An 18,443-nucleotide genomic window follows, 5' to 3' on the forward strand; every position below is an offset into this window, starting at 1 on the left:
CGTTCAGTTTTCTTAGAAGTGCTTCTGTCATTTTGCATCTCTGAACAGATTCAAACAGTCTTTCTCCCCTCAAAAAACGGCTCATTAAAAGCCCCTGATCCTTTTTCAGGTACGCAAATCATCTTCACCGAAAGACGCTATGGAGGGCCAAGATAAGCAATATGTAATCTAAAGCTCTGTGCCGATTTACAGGTAGCCCTTAATTGAAAAATAAAACAAACTGGAAAAACAAATCCATCTCCTGATGTCCTTTCAAAGCAGAATATGAAATACCTTCAGAAGTAACTGGTATTTTGTCAGGCGCTGCACTGGCTTGAGCAAATAGGAATCCAGCCCGAGTTTGTGCTCTAATTTTCTTTGGCATTCCTGGAACAAAGAATTCAGATTAAATAAGTTCTGCACCAACTATAGGTCGTTATTCCAACAGCATGACTAGTATGGTTTAATGACTTCAAAGGTTTCATGTAAAAACATCATATGGCGCCTATAACTAAAGAAATTTCAAAAAAACACATAAAATAATATCATGAATTTTTTCATGATGCTGAAACTCCTTGTGTACAAGAAACTCCAGCTGCTATTCTTGTGAAGCTTCCATGCGATGGTGAACAGAATATGCTGCAAAATTGTGGGGTACTGAGGAAGGTGTTTAGGACAAGTGAGTGTCCCAGGACGACGCCAGCCTTGGCAGGAACAAAGAGCTCACCTGGAAGAAGGTGCTTTCAGAGCACTGCCTCCACAGGGACTCCGACCGGGGCTTGTTCTGGCAGTATTTCTCATACATCTGGAAATCCTCTCGCTGCAAGGGAAGCCGAAAGGCAAGTCACATGCGTGCAGCCAAATCAGGTGAACACCCAAATTATAAATTTGCTTTTATCTCTGTTGCCAGCTTTAATATCTAAAAGTCACAGAGTGTGGGTAAAAAAAGCACTGCTGGGAATCACAGCAGCCTGCAGTGTAGTCACGACTGCTGCTCTCCCCCATCTGCTGCTGGCCACGCACCTACGCTCCTGCCTGGCTGTTGGTGTTGCGTGTCAGAAGCGTCTTACTCAACTGACATAACTGAGATGTTGCACAGTGCGACAAATCAGAAGAAACATTGGCCTTCAAGTCTGCTTTATGTGTGAAAATGAGTCACCCACCCTGTCTAGGAAACAAAATCCCACTCTCTCGGGTGCTCCCAGGCAGCTTTCCAAACTGTGCAGGAAAATTCTGCAAGAGATGGGAGAAGAGACAAAACGCAGTGGCACACAAGGTATGGTTTGGGTATTTAATCATTATAGGAAATCAATCTGATAAAAAGGGGAACAGAGCCAGCATCGTACTTGTTGTGGAAGTCGTATATCTCGGGCATGTTTCCGAAGAGGACGTCCTTCCTGTTCCTCAGCACGGGAGGCATGAGGATGAGCATGGCAGGGTTATCCATCTCAGCTCTGTAGCCCTGCAGGATGCAAAAGGGGCTCATCACTCAGTTGGTAAGGCCTTGGCTTGGCATCTCCTCGAAGGCAGATGAAAAGGGGACATGAACAGATTTTCAACACAATCTGCTTTGCTTCAAAGCGCAACATCCCCTTTAACTCCTTATCTGCATCTCTAAACCCCTGTCCTTCAGTCCCTGGGGCATGTGGGGTTGTGGTCCAGCAGGGGATGGCTTGGGATGGCCCCTGTAGGGCTGGCCGGCGCCACAAGATGCTCCCTATTCACCAAAGGCAAACAGCAGCCACTTGCTCCTCACTATAGCCTGACTGCACGAGAGGTCCCTGAGGAATATTTGTCCGGGTTGACCACATCTGCTGCTGTGACTGTGGGACACAGGAGTGACAATGTGTTTGTACGGGGTACGCAGTTACACACAACCTCACGGGACCCAGCGCAGCGAGGTGACTTGTTACAAAGCAGAGACAGCTTGAGGTCAAATACCAAAATCAACGGGCTTTCTGCTCTTGCACAACGCCTGCTGAGCACCGGGGTCTCGCTCTCCTCCATACTTCAGGATTTCTGTCCTCTGTGGCTCCACCTGCCTCTTGAAATCACAGCCTCCCAAACCAGGGAGGAGCTGGAAGGGACAGCACTGCACTACAAACTGTGTGGTGGAACTAAGAAATAACGCACAGCTCCCCTCAGTAACATCACATCACCGCACCAAGGCAAAAACATTCACCGGGTATGGTGAATACCCTAACTGCAGAAGGCACGGGCAGAGCTCAGGACCGCCGCTGCAAAGAGGACATCAAGGTGGCCGCTACCCACAGCTCAAGCTGACCATGTTAGTCACCAAGATGGCACAGCACTGAGGCCCTTCTAACCTGAGTAGCAAAACTCTTTGCAAAAATGTCTGCAGTATGCACAGCATGTCTTCTCTGGCTTGCCAGATTAATCTCTCACACTCATTATGGTAGGAATCAGTATTCCTCATACGAAGCAGGCATTTTGCACTTGAGTAAAGATGCAGTAGAAGATAAGTACCTGTAAAATTAGTCATTTGTATTTAACCACTGCAAGCAGGCTTCCCTCTTCAAAGGAAATACTATTTTCAGAAAATCTGAGTCTATCTGTCCGTTTTTCTCTATCTAGACTTGATATGCATGGTAATAAATCTGTGTACCTGCCAACTGCTTTATCATACAGAGTATGGTTTAACAACAAAAAACAATCAGTGCAGGGCAATTACATGTAACTACCTGCAGTCCAACAGATTTATATCCTGCTTGCTCCTGGGTGAGAGAAATGCAAGGGGGGAGAGCTATTTAACAGCCAACTTGTTTTGGCCATCAGCAAGAGTTATTTTGGAATAAAGCAGAAATGTCTAAAATGGCAGTATGAGAAATTATTACCTGGTTTCTAAAGAAACGTGCTTTACACAATCACAAATTTCACAGCATTGAAACAGAATCCTCCCAAGGATAAAACACAAGCTTCTTTCTTTTGTTTCCAAAAGGTAAAAGAAATCGAGGAACAGTTAAAAATAACAGCTTTTTGTACACTTCTCCAGGCACTGATAAAACTAATTACCAGTGCTTTTGCGTACAAACAGAAGGCTTCTCCCTCATTCTAGATGAAAAGCTCATCCTGACACCAACTGTTCCTGCAGATGCCCCCAACAAAGGAAAACTGGGGAGATGACTTGAGCATTTACGACTAGCTTGGGATCTGACAGTCTGGTGGAAACCTGCCCCATCACATTTTTGCTCAGTTTGACAGAGCAGCAGGTGCCCTTTTGTACAGGTTGCTGGGGAACAGCAATGAACAACCTGAAAAAGTCACTCACCGTCAAAACAGTGAAGAGTTCCTCTACGTACACTCTCTCAGTTTCTATAAGCTCATTGATGACATGGCTAAAATAAAGAAAAAAATAGAAGTACATTATTTTTATGCCTGTAAAAACCCCACAGGCAACCAGTGCAGTTCAACAAGCCCAAAACACAGTGCGACCTCATTAACAGCCCACATAGGGACAATAAAACGGGTAAAAGCACAAGAGATGAAACCCAGGTCAGGTTGGAGGAACACATGCGCTGGGCAAGGACTGGCTAGAAATAAACTCACTTATTTTGAGTGATGTAAACAGGGTGAAAACTTACCCTTTTAGTATATCTAAGTTGTCATCACTGTCTGAAATAAAATACTGCAAGGAATTCCGTTTTTCCTGATAGTCATGCATTACTTCAATCTGGAAAAGAAATGGGAGGCACTGGGAAGAAGAGCTGCAGGGAGGTTACTGCAGAGGCAGGACAAGCCCAGCCCCTGATACCGGCACAGGAACTCTGTGGGGAAGGATAAATTACGTTTCCTTTTAAGAAATCTTCTGTGACACAAAATTTTGAAAGGGAATAGTGTATAATAGGTAGCCAAATATTCCCAGAAATTACTCTGCTACATAAAATCTGAAAATACTGGTAACGTAACTCATTAATGCAGAGACCAGAGAACAGTTTCCACTGAGGAAATATCTGCAGACGGGCATTTTCTTAATAGACATCACTGTTATGCAAAGAACAAGCTCAGGGGATAACACGCAGGAAATCGATATCTGTGACTCAGGAAAACAATCCAAGATAGATCTCAGGTGCTGGACTAATCCAACTAAGTCATATGGATATGAAAGGTTTGTTGTTTCAGGTTTTTTTAAAGGAGGGGAAAAGAAACCACCAAAACATCTTCAAATCAAAAGCGCAAATACAATCGATATTTAGAAAGGTTTCTGTTTTTCAGTCTATAAAACTCATTCTGATTTCATGACTAATTTTTACCTTGCGAGAACTTGGAGTTTTTCTTGACGTTTTCTTCCCAGGAAGAGAGAGATCAAATGAAAATTTCAAACTGGAATTAAAATCCACACCTTGGGTAGAAAAAAACCCATAATTACATTATGCACATCTGTAGTGAAGGACAGGGTTCAGACAGAAATAATAAGTCACGAAGAAAAATGGGGTATGTCTTAAGAATAAATAATTAGTTATCTAATACCACAAACAAACTGACAAAATAAAGGCTCTCTCAAACAACAGTACTAATAGCAAGTAGCACAAGTCACATGGACAGTCGCGAAGGCCATAAAGTAAAAAGTAATCAGAAAAAAAAAAATGTCCATTAAGTGAATACTGTAATCAAAACCTAACAGTCTGTGAAGCCTGTGCAAATGACAGAAAACAATAGAATCAAATAACCTACCAAAAGGAGTATCACCTACTGGGATACTGTTTTAAAGTCCTTTTATGAACGTAGGGCAAGACGCTCAGCTGGTATAATTTGTTTCTCCACCTTGGAAGAATTTATTGATATTGTCAGTAAATAATTACAAGTTGTAATACTGTGGAACACAGAAGTAAACTGGAAGCTTAAAAATAAAACATCAATCTCCCTATTGAGTTGTACGGCATCTCTCAAATACGTCCTAGTCCTGAATAGCCAACAAGGCGATTCCTCAGCAAAACACGCCTTCTCCCCCAACATGAATGGCAATCATGAATTTCTCAAGAATCTCACTGGCCTCAGTGACAGCTCCACGTGCCAGACTGCAGCCACAGCAGCTACACCGAATTCTTAGATGGACCAAAAATTAACACATTCTGATATGTAATATCCACCTTATTCACAAATAGAAGAAAGAGGCTGGCGATGTTTAAAAAAATAATTTAAAAATAACCTGGACTAATAAGCTATCTTTCCATTGGGTCAAAAAAGGTATCACAGCACACATGAATGCAAGAGCAGCTGCGCCTAGGTTTGAGGTTTGAGCAGTGCTGACACCAAAGAGCCACCTTTGTGAAGCAGAAGATGTAGCGAGAAAAATGGATGCAGAGAGCCGGCAGCCCACCTTCACCTGGGGCTGCTGCCAGAGAGCTGCTACCGCTACCAGCGGCGGGGGCCCACGCCTCCACCTGCACATGCACCAAGCAATCAAGGAGAGCGCTCTGGATGCTGCAGAGCACATCAAAGGCACATGTGGGGTGCACCCCGTCACGGACAGGAGGACCCAGAAGAAGGGAGGACTCGCCAGTGGTCCCCTGGGGAGCACACGGACCGGAGTTCAGCGGGGGGTGGTCACCAGCTGCGGTTCTGCTGCAAGGGTGGCTTTGCTCCAGCACGCGGGCTCGCGCCGCGCCGCTGCTGTGCATCTCGCTACGCTTTACAGCCCAAGACAGGACAGGTTTACTCTTTTTTTTTCTCCCCAAAAAGTGGTTTCAAAATTAGAACCGCATTTATCAGACGGGCTTCAAACCCAGGGCAAAGATGAAAGAGGAAGCGTCTGTCCTCAGACAGAAGAGGAAGGGGGAGGAAAACAAAAGAAAGAAAGAGAGGACAAAAGTAACGTGCTCAGGGGTGGCTTGGTTTCGATCCACACCATAAAACCCACCCGTCTCAAAGCACTCCCAGCGGAGCCCAGCATGCGTCTTTGACACTGCACGTCACGCCAGCAGGCCTGCAGCATTTTGATGTTTTGTATCAAACACAGGCCTTATTAAAAAGCTCTCTTGGCGTGATCTATCCAAAGAGGAGCCTTTTGTCTTTCCCTGCTTGCTGGCTCCGCTCATTTCAACACACTTGATCATCTCTTTCAAAGGAGAGGATTAATGAAGGATACCTGCGCTTGGCAGGCGACCGAGTGCCTTTGCTGGAAAAACGTGCACCCCACAAAGGCATGAAATAAGTCCAGCAATTGATGATGGTCTCACGACATCCCACGGAGGTGGCCACCCATTCACCCCTACTCTTCCAGTCAATAAATCCTCCTTAACACTTTCCTGTTTCTAGGAAGCTGGAAAAGTTACATTAGGCAAAATGGGCAATGCTCTACTTTGCAGATTCAGAGTTTTTCTCCTGATCGAGGAAAGGGGTTCACAGAGCAGTGTGGTGTAGTGAAGGTGGCAGCAGCCTGGGAAGAGGAAATCTGGGATTTACTGGCTGCACTGGCCTGCATCTTGAGTAGCTTAATTCCCCTCACTGCATCTAGCTCCATTCCCCTCCCTCCACTAGCCTATTTACACTGCTGCTGCTGTATGACACCTGCTGCAATTCACCATTACCAATATTTATCAATTCATGATAAAGATTTTGTGCTAAAACACAGATGTTTAATTGCTTTATGCAGTCAGATCACTGAATTTAATATTCCCACACAACTTAGCACGTCCCTGGTTTAAAATACAAGGATGTTACCTTGGAATACTTTTTAAGTCTGATACATACAGGACTGCCAAGGATGGAAGTTTTAATGTTATCATTTAAAGCTAATATTGAGCCACATCCCATTACCAAAATCAGGGCAGAACATTCAGTGACCTCAGTTCAACCAGAATTTGTACCTTTATGGACATTAATCATTGTCCAGCAGGATTTAAGGAAGACATCCTCAAGGAATCAAAGGGAGTTAAGCATCCACCTCATTTCTGTTCATAAGATCCGAGCCCCTCATTTCTCCAAGCTCCTTTGCAAACATCAGTCTGACTTGATGCCAGCTCCAGCTCAAGACAGTCGCAGACAATAGGTATGCTAATAAATTTAAAAACATTGCCCTTTTTCCCTGTAGCACTAATGTACCAGGTTTCAGCCCAGTAGGATGCTAGTAAAGCAGAACTGGAAGCATGTGCTTTTTACGGCTCTCTTTTTTCATTGAGTAGGAAGTGAAAATAAATACCAAGCAACCAGCCCCATTCTTCACACAGGTTTGAGAAGCTAGACACAAAAATTGGAAAGGTAATAAATCATCTCATATACATTTTGCATTATACAACAACTCTGTACCAGCCAGCAAGCTTTAGCTGGTTTCTCAAAGCTGTCCTTAGTCTTACTCATCCTGCCTCAAAGGAAAATTATCATCTGAAAATAGCATAAACTTAAAAGATTTTACCATGTTTAGGAGAGAACAACGGCGATTTTGATCTCGGTGGATTTTCTGGCCGAGGGGCTACTAACTGGACGGGTCGCACGTGTTTATCCAACAGCTTCTTGAAGCAAGACTGCCGATTCTCAAACATGCTTCGAACGTTTTCAAGCTTGACCTGCACTGACTGTATCTGGCACTGTAGAGAGTGAAAAGGACTCCTGTGATCAAATAACCACCATAATTTTCCACTTTGACCCAAACCAGAGGACTACAAGGGTGATGACACTGCAACACAGTCCGACCCTGCCCTTCACCTGTGCAGCAAGGAACTGGAAGGGCTGCTTACCTTCAGGTCAGATGTTAAGACTGACTCAAAATCATAGCGTAGGGCTTGGGGATCATAGTTTAAGTAGGCTGAAGAGCTTTCAAGAAATCTTTCTATGTCCTGGAGAGCTTTCTGAGCGCCTTCTTTAGACTGGCACTTATCCATCTGCTGGTTGGCGAGCAGGTAGGCACCTTCGTCACAGCACTGCAGAGCCTGGTAACAGCACAGGGCAAACACAGGGAGCAAGACTGTCAGCAGCACCCCTATGAAATCAAGGTTCCCACGAGGAATATCTTTTACTGGATCTGTATTTTCAACTTGGAGCTAATTAGTACTCCTAAAGACCTCAGCAGCTATTGCATTTTGATTAGAAAGCAGAAAGGCCACATTTTTTCTGGAGGGCGACTGCAGTCCTCAACATACCCAGCCAAGTTGTGCTCCCACTTGTACCTGGCTAAAACCAACGGTAAAACTGACACCGAAGCACTATTCAGTGCATAGTTGAACCAAATGATAAGCAGATCTTTATTTATCCAATTTAGAAAGCTGAAGGGGGCAGTACAGAGTTTACAGTGAGACACGCAGGTTTCTTGAAGTAAATGCCTGCCTCTGAGCAGACCTGAATCACAAGGAATGACCACAGTAATTGCATTCCTGTTCGGAAAAAAATAAGGATTTTAAATTGCAGTTGAAAGGTCAGCATTTAACACGCACAGGTAACAGGTGAACGCCAGGCTGGGGTTTGGCTGGCACTCACACGCTGTGGTGTGCACAGGCGTAAGAAGATGCTGCAGCCAAGAACAACAGAGGACCTCCAGTGCTGCGAGCGGAAAGCGGGGTGGTGGAGAGCAGGACCACGGCGTGCGGCAGCACAGCCCATGGGCTACACCACCACACCGGCCAGGAACGTGGGAGGCCTGGGAGAGGACACTGCCCTGCAGCTGAGGGACCATGTGCCCCACAGATTAGTGCAACATCGCAGACACAGAGAGAAAGAACAAGCTCCCAAGCCCCCCCAAAAAGTGAAATGGAACAGGGTCAAACTTCGCTGCTTCTCTTAATGGCCTCAAGCATGTTACAGCAGTGTGCCTTCTGGCCTAATTAGCGTGAATTTCCCTAAATGAATATCTGACTCTGATTAAGATATCAAAGAGCATTGGAGCCACATGACTCCACTTCCATGCTAGCACACAGCAGCTGTGCCTATCTACCAATCTGTCACCATATTTTACGGTCAGCTATGTTCATTCTTAATAAATTGCTAAGGAAAAAGGGCTGGCGTTTATCTGCAAGCGTTACCTCTTTTGCACGGGTATGAAAACCTCAAAACTCAATTAAAATGTGGATGCAACATGAAAGCATGACCAACAGCAGCAGCTGAACTTGGGCATTCTGAACTGCCCTCTGGAGACGCCCACCTCTTTCTGCTGACTATTCACAGCACCAGTAGAGAACGCTTTGCTAACTTAACCAGCTAACCAAGGGGTGAAGCACTCCTCCAGCCGCTGGTGAACACTTCCCTACCATGACCTGCTGAAGCAAAGCTGCACATTTCACACACTTCCAGCTAAGATGTGGAGAGGCTAACCCCATGGGGAAGCTAAGGGTCTACTTCTCAGGTCACTGCATCTCTGAACTGTACCTGCTGAAGGCGGGTATGAAGATCCAAGGTCTTCTGCAGTCGCAACTGCTTCCTTTTGATCTCGTCAGACAAGACATCAGAATGGTGCCGCAGCTCGTTGCATTGCTGGCAGATTAAGTTGAGTGCATAGTGATGGTTTGCTGCTAGCTGGTGTCCGTGTAGTATCACCACCTGAGCCTTCCCTATCAGATCCTTCAGTGAAAGGAAGAGAACGGATTGCACACTTACTGAAATAACGCCCAAATATCTACATGTGACAACATGCATTTTCACGTCTTACCAGATTTCAGGTACACATGGCGATGACTGCCATTAGGAGCAGGCAGATGGGTGGCTTACGCAGGATAAAATAGCACCCATCGTCTGGGGAAAAAAACCCTTTTGCTATCCAAAAAGAGGATGAAGTAAACTGTATTTCACCAAACTAGCAACGCTGTGAATGGCTGTTGGCAATGTGCTGCTGCCGTCTCCAGGAACTAGACTGGAAAAACAAACGCAGCTGATACCCGATTTAGGCACACTACGCTCCTAAGCATGAAAGGGAACTTGGGCAGTGAAGGTTTTTGGCGAAAAAAAACCAGGCCCTTTGCAACAAAGCTTGATGCAAAGACCAAGCTATCTCATCTGCACGTCTTGGCCAGTGTAACATCTTCTCCAGGGCTGGTTTTCTGCTGGGACTGCTTCCCTGTTGCACCCTCTCTGCCTGGCCTTGCATTCCTCCTCCCTCCCTCCCCAAACATTTCTTCCAAAGGGCCAAAAAGCCTCAGGCCTTTCCCCTAGGACTCCAATTTTCAAAGAACCCTCTGAGGGTTGTGTCCAGATCCCTCAGGACTTCTCCACTGACCCTGGCCCGCTTGCCAAGCGCACCCTTTTACAGAAGTCCCATCTTCAGTCGGGCTCCTGTGAATCCCCTCTCTTCACTCTTCTTTCCCCTACATCTCTTCGTCTTCATGCATATGTTATGTTCAATTCACAGGCACATCAAGATAACAACTTTTTTGCCTCTCCATGTGCCTCGCAACAAGTCTGCCTATTAACACTGCTAAAGCACTTAACATATAAATAATTCTTCTATCTCATTAAATCCCACGCCTCCCCTATGTTCAGACATTTATCTGTTCTGGATTTTCACGGTGGCTCAGCGATTTATTTTAACTATGATAATTAAAAACCCTGTTCCTGGCTTTCGGAGTGATCACAGCGTTGCTGTGCAGAGGAGAGACATGAAATCAATCCTTTCATGGAGCCACTTACCAACGAATTAATCCAGAACCAGGTAATTTCAGAAAACGCTTCCTACCACAAATAGAGAATGTACCTCTTGTGTTTCACTTGTGCTTCTTTCCGCGAAAGAGTATCTCACCTGAGCCATACCATCGAAATGACCCAGGTCCTTGAGCCTCTGTTTTACTTGGGGGACACTGTCGCCAGTGTCGGGCAGCTCCGCTTGCTGACCCATTAAAAATTCAATGGCATTCTTGACCTAGACACAAAGAAGAAGACTGCTGCAAAAGGATACAAAGCACAGGCAGAAAATCATTCTCAGACCAGAATTAATCACACTTCAGCTAATCCAATAATAAAACTAGTGTCCAAGGACTAATATCTACGTTCAGAGATGCTTCCAACAGCAAAACCTATGCAACTGCACGGCAGCAACACCTAAATCAGCTCGGAGTGAGGAAGCAGAGTGGTCTCCCCCAGCTAGCTAGCCCTGCCAGAGTCAAGAACAGCAGCATAAATCAAATGCTTTCATAATAAAATCCACTAAAAACTTCTCTCCTCTCCCCTCCTTTCCATCCCCAACTCTTCCTTCTGCCAACAGAAGTGCATCTGATCATACCTCTTGAAAACTTTGCTCAAACTTCCACAGTTGTAAATATTGCTCCATTTTTAACTGATGTTTCTCCCAGAAGCCATCAAAAGCAGTCTCCATCTCATGCAGCTGGCCAAGTAACCTTGAGCAGAGAAAAAGGACAGGATTGGAACAGTTTGCATCCAGAGGACAAGCAGAGATGGACAAGCCCTACAGTTCACCTCTTCAGGTCTTCTGCACTCAAGCTCTCAGGAGAAGTCAATGGAGTCAATGTATGACTTGTGAAGATTTCAGAGAGAATTTTAATGAAATAATCACTAGAGATGACAGTGCCTGCATGACGCAGTTGTTGCTACCTCCATTTGTCTGAATAATACCTGGGAGCCTGGCATGGGAGCACCCTGCATCTGCTCCACAGCCTCATCGAAGCAGCGGGGGGGGGGAAAAAATCACAGCAGGTCAAAGTCGTTTGACAGAAGTCACCCAGCAATGTGATGGCTCTGGAGCAAAATTCCAGTATCTTTGTCTCTGTTTGATAGGTGGCCTAAACAGCACATCTACGCTTAAATAACTTGAGTGTTTTCACTCAAAAATCAGGCAAATTAGGAACATGGTGCACTCACCGGTGGACAGTCTCCCAGTCCCCAGGCCTCTCGCGGTGCTGGTCCTGACTGCATTCCCCAGGCTCTTCAAAACTGCTCAGAAGCAAGTTTCCCTCTTTCGTGACTGCTGTAATATCTTCCTGCGTAATGCAAAACATTTCTGATTCAGGATGCTTTTTCTGAGGTAAGGATAAGTCATTTCATGTTTCTCCCATTTCGTTTCCCTGTGCAAAACAAAGCACCAGCATCCCTCGGACCAAAGGGCTCCCAGCAGATGTTTTAGCCCCTTTCCACGGGGCTCACCCCTGGAGCTGGAGAAGGCTGAGCTACGGACTCCTGCCAGGCTGGGTGGAAACGGGCACACAGGAAAACGTCAGGCCATAAAATGATTCAAGGGCAGGAAGACAGCACCACCACAGGCCTCCTGGTGAGCAGGTGGGTTTGTATTAGGCATCTATCCACAAGCTCATGTCTTCAAGCAAGCATTCCTGCAGCTTGACGGCTGTGCTTCTCCATCAAGGTCATCACAGGAGGTTGTAGGAAGAGCATCCCATAGCGGGACAAAGCTGGGACTGAGACCACGCAGCAGCACTTACTACAGCCTCTACACAGAGAGGCAAGTCAGCACTTTAGCGTTATCTCCACTTAGGGAAAATTTAAACCCTTGGTGTGTTCATTAGCATCTGCTGAGGTGCTTTGTGCTGTGCTGGGCTCAGCCCCGAAGCAGACAGGTGCATTTGGTCAATTCTTTTCAGGAAAAAAAGAGACCAAACACAGAGGTGAGAAGGAAGGAGAAAACAGATGTGGCTGATTAACCGATTTGGAAGAAGCTCTGAAGGAGAGACCTATGCATGGCTCCATGAGAGAGCCAACCCCTGGAGTCGTTAAGACCCCATCCTAGGAGGTGGCCAGACTCCTACTGCAAGAGAAACAAAAGCAAAACCGCTTTAGGGAGAAGATTCAGAAAGCACAGACTTGCTTAAGCATCTGCCTGCCCCAGACAGCTCACAGCAACCTAAACATAACAGCATCTTCAGGGCAGGAGCCCGGGAGTCGAAGGGTACGGCCACAGGAGCTTCACCTCCTCCATATGCAGTGTATGCTGCAGGTTTGCATCCCTATCACTAAAACATCATGGAAGATGACCACAAGGCAAAACCCCCATCTCCTTTTGATACTACCACATCCAGGAGACTTAAAAGGGAAGAGGAATCACGCAGCACGCTTTAGACCAGAGGTGGCTGGTACTTCATCCTCTTACATCTCACCCTCCAGAGCCCAGCGTTCCCCTCGTGATTCAAAGCTTTTCATTATACATACAGCAAAGTAGCGTGGCTGTCAAACAGGTGTTAACTTGATTTCTTCCCCATTCAGTATATCAAAAAGGTTAATTTCTTAGTTACTCTGTTTAATTAATTTCTGTCCTTTTTTTCATTGTGTTTGCAACCAGCTTCTGTTCAGTATCACAGCTACATAAATTATTCTGATCAATTCATTATTTGAATTCAGGAATCAGCTGTACCAATCTTGGGGTTGTCATGAGAGAGACAAGCATCCCATGTCTCGCTGTCACCACAATCTGTGCACAGTTTCTCATCGGCTTTCATCTTTTATGGTCTTAGAAGGAACAAAAGATAAAGGCAATGGACTTCATTTCAGTCAAAAGCCAACGAGTGCTTTTGATATTTGAAATTAATAGATGAGGTACTGAAAGCAACAGATGCCTAGCACTGAGGCTGCTGTGCTTTATATGCAAATGAAAACACAACATGTTTTATTTCTCCACAGAGGAAAGTGTGTATTACAGGCTGGTTTATATTCAGGACTACGTTGTATAGCTGCTATTTTCCCCCTACACTCTGGCCACAGTCCTAAGTATGAGGTTTAAGTCAGTAAGTCATATTGTAGTGTATGTAGCTGCTGCTTTATACTAGAGCTCTCTTCACTTTCAAAGAAGAAAAAGACTATTGGCAGTATCTATAATGATGCTTTCTATACATAAGCACGCACATTTATGCCTACACATAGCACACTTTGGATGTCATTTTGCATATTTCTTACAGGCAGCCTTCTGGGAACTCACTGTCACGTGAACGGCAAATGGTAATAAATGATAGTTACGCTTCTTGGACTTATGTAAGCGAATCCGGTCAATAAAGCAAAGGAGCTCATTCTTCAGCCACACAGCACGGCTGTTAACACAGGAATTGTTCCTGAAGTGAGGGTTTGGGGACAGGCTTGTGCTGTCCCCAGAAAGATGCAGGAGCAGCAAAGACAACAGCCGGCTGCACTGACTCTTCTAATAATAGGAATGCCTATAATATATTCCTATTCCTATAATAATAATTCCTACCATAACATTAATCATAATCACAATCAGCTGAAAAAAATCTTAAAATCTTAAAGAAAAAAAAGTTGTTTAAGGTGAAACATGCAGCCTCACATGAAGACAGGGATCACATTGTAAGTCCTCTGTACCATGCGCTCACACAAATCCTGCACCTTGGATGCTCTCCAGCACAGTTCCCTTAAGTTCCCCTGGAGAAGCTGCATCAGGCGGAGGGACCTGGGGACAAACCATCCCTGCAGACCTGCCGATGATCTTTGCAGGCAGCTCCCCCCAGCCGTGGGGGGTGCAGCAGCAGCGTGCTTCCCCCCCCCCCATCCTGACCTAACAACGGGCTGCATTCGGCTCACAGCTGAGTTGAGAGTTGGACTGGCTGTCCCGCGGAACAGGTAACAGATGCGGTCTAACAAGCAAACCGAGCGATGCCCGGGGTGAGGCAGGGGCCTCGCAGCCTGGTGTTGCTTTGGTGAAGGCCAGGACGACCCCCACACATCTGTAACCACAAACCCGTACCCATGCCAAGCCCTCCCCGCTCCACACTGAAGCACAGAGCCCAAGCGACACCTTGTTAAGGGCCAGTCGGCCACAGTAATTGACTTAGTCCCGCCACACCATGAGCATAAAATCTGGCATTTTAAAATATTTTTTTTCAGAGGACGGGTCAATGTGCCTCTCTCCTCCCTAAGCGGGGACACCTCCGTGGCAAGATTTGTGCCTCTGGATACATCAGACGTTACCCAGAACAATATTACTAACAAAAGCGCTGTACTCTTGACTTGAGCTCAATTTTTGCAGTAAGTATATTTATCAACAGCAATTCCAAACTTGTTATACCTGTCGCCTTAATGAATAATCTATTTTTTTTTTTTAATTTTGCAAATCTGTTTCAGTGAAAGTCCTTAGCTGGGCTCTGACAGCCAAACGCTGACGCTGATGGGTGGCTGTCCATACAGTCCCTTAGATTTAAAAGTGCTGACCAGGTTCGAGACTAGGACTGGATCTAGCCACGCCGGGACTCCTCTCTGAGAAGGAGTTCAGACAGCAAGTGGATCCTCTCTGAACCTCGTGACTCAACGGGAGGGCTCCCTCCCACCACTCATCAGACCCAACGTGACAGGCTGAAGGGACTCCCGCTGCAGACACAAACGCAGGGATGACAAAGCCACCCACCCACCCACCCTCCAGCCAGCGAGACGGGCAAAGCCCACGGGGGGAACACACTGTGGACACCAACGTCTGCAGCCAGCAAGGAGGCGGCAGCGGAGACAGTTTGCTGGATGCTGGCAGGGTAATTTGCTGGAGCGGATGGCAAACATTAGGGTATAACACAGATATAGCCGTGCTGTGTTTTTTGTCTGACAACATGCACAGGAGGGAAGGAGGAGCGGGCACCAAACAAACAGGCAGTCAAACCCCAGAAATCCCATCTTGCTGTGTAAACAGGGGTTGGAAACAGGCCGTGGAGCTGCTGCTGAAACATACCTTGAGCTGGTAGTACTTTTCCGTGCGCAGGGCCAGGATGCGCTCAATTGAATACATGTCGTCCGGTAGCTCGGTCTCTGCCAGCTCCATGCCAAAGGACTGTAGCATCTGTGCAATTTCCTTCACGGTTAGTGCAAAACTCTCTATCGCCTGGTGGGAGATGATAATTGCAATCAGCTTGGGACCCAGGACATTCCTACAGCTCATTAAGAGCGCACAAAGAGCCGAGGCTGAGACCTGCAGGGGAGCCCAACCGCTTGCTCTGAGAGAAGCGGGTGGGATGCGCGCTGCCGACGGAGCCGATGTGCGCTGCGGTGCGTTAGCTGGTGGCCACCCACACGTGGCGAGGTGGCTTTTCGTGTGGACTGAATCCACAACAGGACCATACGGGGCAGAGCCACCTCACACTTTGTTTTCTGCTGCCTGTTCTTGTGCACTCCGAGACTTTTCCTACCACATATTGGAGGCTTACAGCAGAAGCCACCATAGGATCCATCTCACATATTCCTGTAATTCCTCTTCTATTATTCTTCTCCTCTGGTTAACTCACACTGGGAACCACCTCCAGGCAGTAGGGCTTTGGAGATGTATTTGGCTTCTTGGCGAGGGATGTTTCCAGCTTTGCCAGCCTGAATGGCAGGTTTCAAGGCAGCCTGGCACCAGGCCACCTCATCCGCATCTTCACCAAGACAACAAGGAAGGGAACTAAGCAGCATGCCAGAGACAAACTGGAGACAGTGGGATGGAGATGAGTACTGTGGTACCTCCCCAGCACATCCCAGCCAGCCAGCAGGAGCTCTGGACACCAGGCAGCTCTCACACCAGGGGATGAGGTGGGGCTCTCCCACCCCACTCACAGCTCCACCTCTGCTTTTGAGAACAGGGTAAGAAATCCAAATTTAACTGATTATATTTATATTTTCTTCAAAGAACGTGTATTTTCCATGGCAATTTCAGGAAACTTTTATGAGCACACTACAAGGGAATTTTGAGAGAGGTTTTTCATATGGACACTTAGCTACCGTATGCAGCTACGGTCTAGAAACTATCCTTTTCTTAGATTCACATTTTCTGTCATTTTTATCTCCAAGTGTGAGAGCTATGCCATTACCACTTTAACATGTCATGCAAAAGAACAAAACTAAGAGCCAAAAATTTAAACAGTTCATTAATTTGGGAGTGCATCAGTGTAAACTGTCACAAAGTTAATGGCACCAGCAATAGCTTGAGTTACTCCAGCTGCAACGTGTTGTGCTTTGACTTTATACTGAGCACCACATCTGCGGGTGTGGATGATGTTGCAGGACAAGGGGCACTAGGATGTCAGGTACATTTTTCAATAGTGCTTTGATTTGTTGGGAAGGTAACTGAAAATCCAGCCTGCCATTAATCTGGGAGACAAAGTCCCAGTGAAAACTAAGAGTGTACAGGAAGCATAGAAACACACAGCAAGGCACAAGGTCAGGGAGTGAAATTCCTGATTCCTGGCAATACTAAAGGAAAATTCTTGCAAAAGGAAAAAAAAAAATATTCTAAAGTCTCTGCATTTGGTCAGTATGCAGAAGGCACTCTGATTGCCATGGTTCCCAAACAAATTTGTACTTCACACATGAAGTAACCATTATGAAAAAAAAAAAAAAAAGAGTCTAACTTGTATCTACCATTAAAAGAATTTTACAAAAGACTTAAGACGACAGATCTTTTGGGAGCAATTTCAAAAGGAGCCTGAGGGAGTTAATCATCCAGTTCCCTTATAACCCATCAAGTGCCTAATGCCACTTGACTCCTTTGCAAATCTGATCACAGAAACGTGGTTGGCTTCAGGGGTAACTTCCAGCTACCCATTGCTCACTGCCTTACGTAAACCTTCCTCAATCGATCCCAAACACCCAAGAGCCCAGTGCTCAGCCCCGGTACGTACAGTCCTGAAGATGACCCACTCGCTGTGGCAGTACTCCAGGGTGCCTCCAAACTCCGGGGTTAATTGTTGTTCATCAATGTATGTCAGCAGGTCGCTAACCGAGCTCAGCATAACAACCTGCGAACAAGGCAGCACCGTTAGTCGGTTGATCATTGCTTCTACCCAAGGCAGACGTGGATCAAGCCTACAAATCCTTCTGGATCTAAAAACTGGGTTTTCTCTAAATAATTTTCTACAGCATGGCCTTCTTCTTATGCTTATGGCTTAACAGGGCGTTTATTTGATGTATTTGACCATTTCTGTAAGCCAGCCCTGATCTCCCAGATGCTTTCTTCCTTAAATGCAAAGCACACTGAGATGCTGCAGTATCTGACTGCAGAACAGAGCTGGAAGCAAAAGTAATGCAGGTTTTTGCAAGGGATGACCAGTAATCTGGAAAAAATATAAACATTTTAATAAGTTATGAAGCCTTGGCCAATTCCACATAAATACATACTCATGAGGTTTTGTGTGTCTTGATTTGCCCTTGGGATAAGTAATGAGTTTTCAAAATTCTGCAAAAGGTAATCATTTTAGAGTGAAAAATGTGAAGTTTGTGGAAAATCATATTATTTCCTAAAGGAAAACATTGGCTTGTTTTGTCTACTTGTAATTGCATCAACCTTAGATTCCATAAATGTACTTTTCTTCTCTTAATTATTCTCATTCTGTACCATAATCAAGGTGACTTTAGAAATCTTAGAAACTTTGACTTGAGAATATAAAACCATTTCAGCTGATATTTTAGAAACAAATACCAACATGATGCTGGTAAGGAGTTTACACTCAGATGAAAATGTCAATTACGGGTGGAATTCATAGCAAAAGCTTCACTAGATATGTCTTTTGACTTTTCAGACATTAGAAAAATTCCTGAGCATGGTTTCATCCTTCACAGAACCATGCAGCCTACATGGGGATGAGGAAAGGCCACGAAGCCCA

At 45.6% G+C, this 18,443-nt stretch overlaps 1 protein-coding gene across 2 annotated transcripts in view; it reads right to left on the reverse strand.

Moving 5' to 3' along the window:
- MCF2 (MCF.2 cell line derived transforming sequence) overlaps positions 1-18,443 on the reverse strand; it is a 62,495-nt gene that overhangs the window by 18,007 nt on the left and 26,045 nt on the right. For both annotated transcript variants that reach the window (XM_040614304.1, XM_040614305.1), the window contains 15 exons: positions 17,463-17,579; positions 15,542-15,691; positions 11,734-11,852; positions 11,138-11,252; positions 10,658-10,777; positions 9,295-9,486; positions 7,674-7,865; positions 7,352-7,523; positions 4,251-4,339; positions 3,582-3,670; positions 3,269-3,335; positions 1,326-1,441; positions 1,143-1,212; positions 707-799; positions 274-366 (listed from right to left, as the gene is read on the reverse strand). In XM_040614304.1, coding sequence (XP_040470238.1) covers positions 274-366; positions 707-799; positions 1,143-1,212; positions 1,326-1,441; positions 3,269-3,335; positions 3,582-3,670; positions 4,251-4,339; positions 7,352-7,523; positions 7,674-7,865; positions 9,295-9,486; positions 10,658-10,777; positions 11,138-11,252; positions 11,734-11,852; positions 15,542-15,691; positions 17,463-17,579 — 1,794 coding nt within the window. The remainder of the gene's footprint in view (positions 1-273; positions 367-706; positions 800-1,142; positions 1,213-1,325; positions 1,442-3,268; positions 3,336-3,581; positions 3,671-4,250; positions 4,340-7,351; positions 7,524-7,673; positions 7,866-9,294; positions 9,487-10,657; positions 10,778-11,137; positions 11,253-11,733; positions 11,853-15,541; positions 15,692-17,462; positions 17,580-18,443) is intronic.

Source organism: Falco naumanni, chromosome 14 (assembly GCF_017639655.2).
Source record: "Falco naumanni isolate bFalNau1 chromosome 14, bFalNau1.pat, whole genome shotgun sequence".
NCBI lineage: Eukaryota > Metazoa > Chordata > Aves > Falconiformes > Falconidae > Falco > Falco naumanni.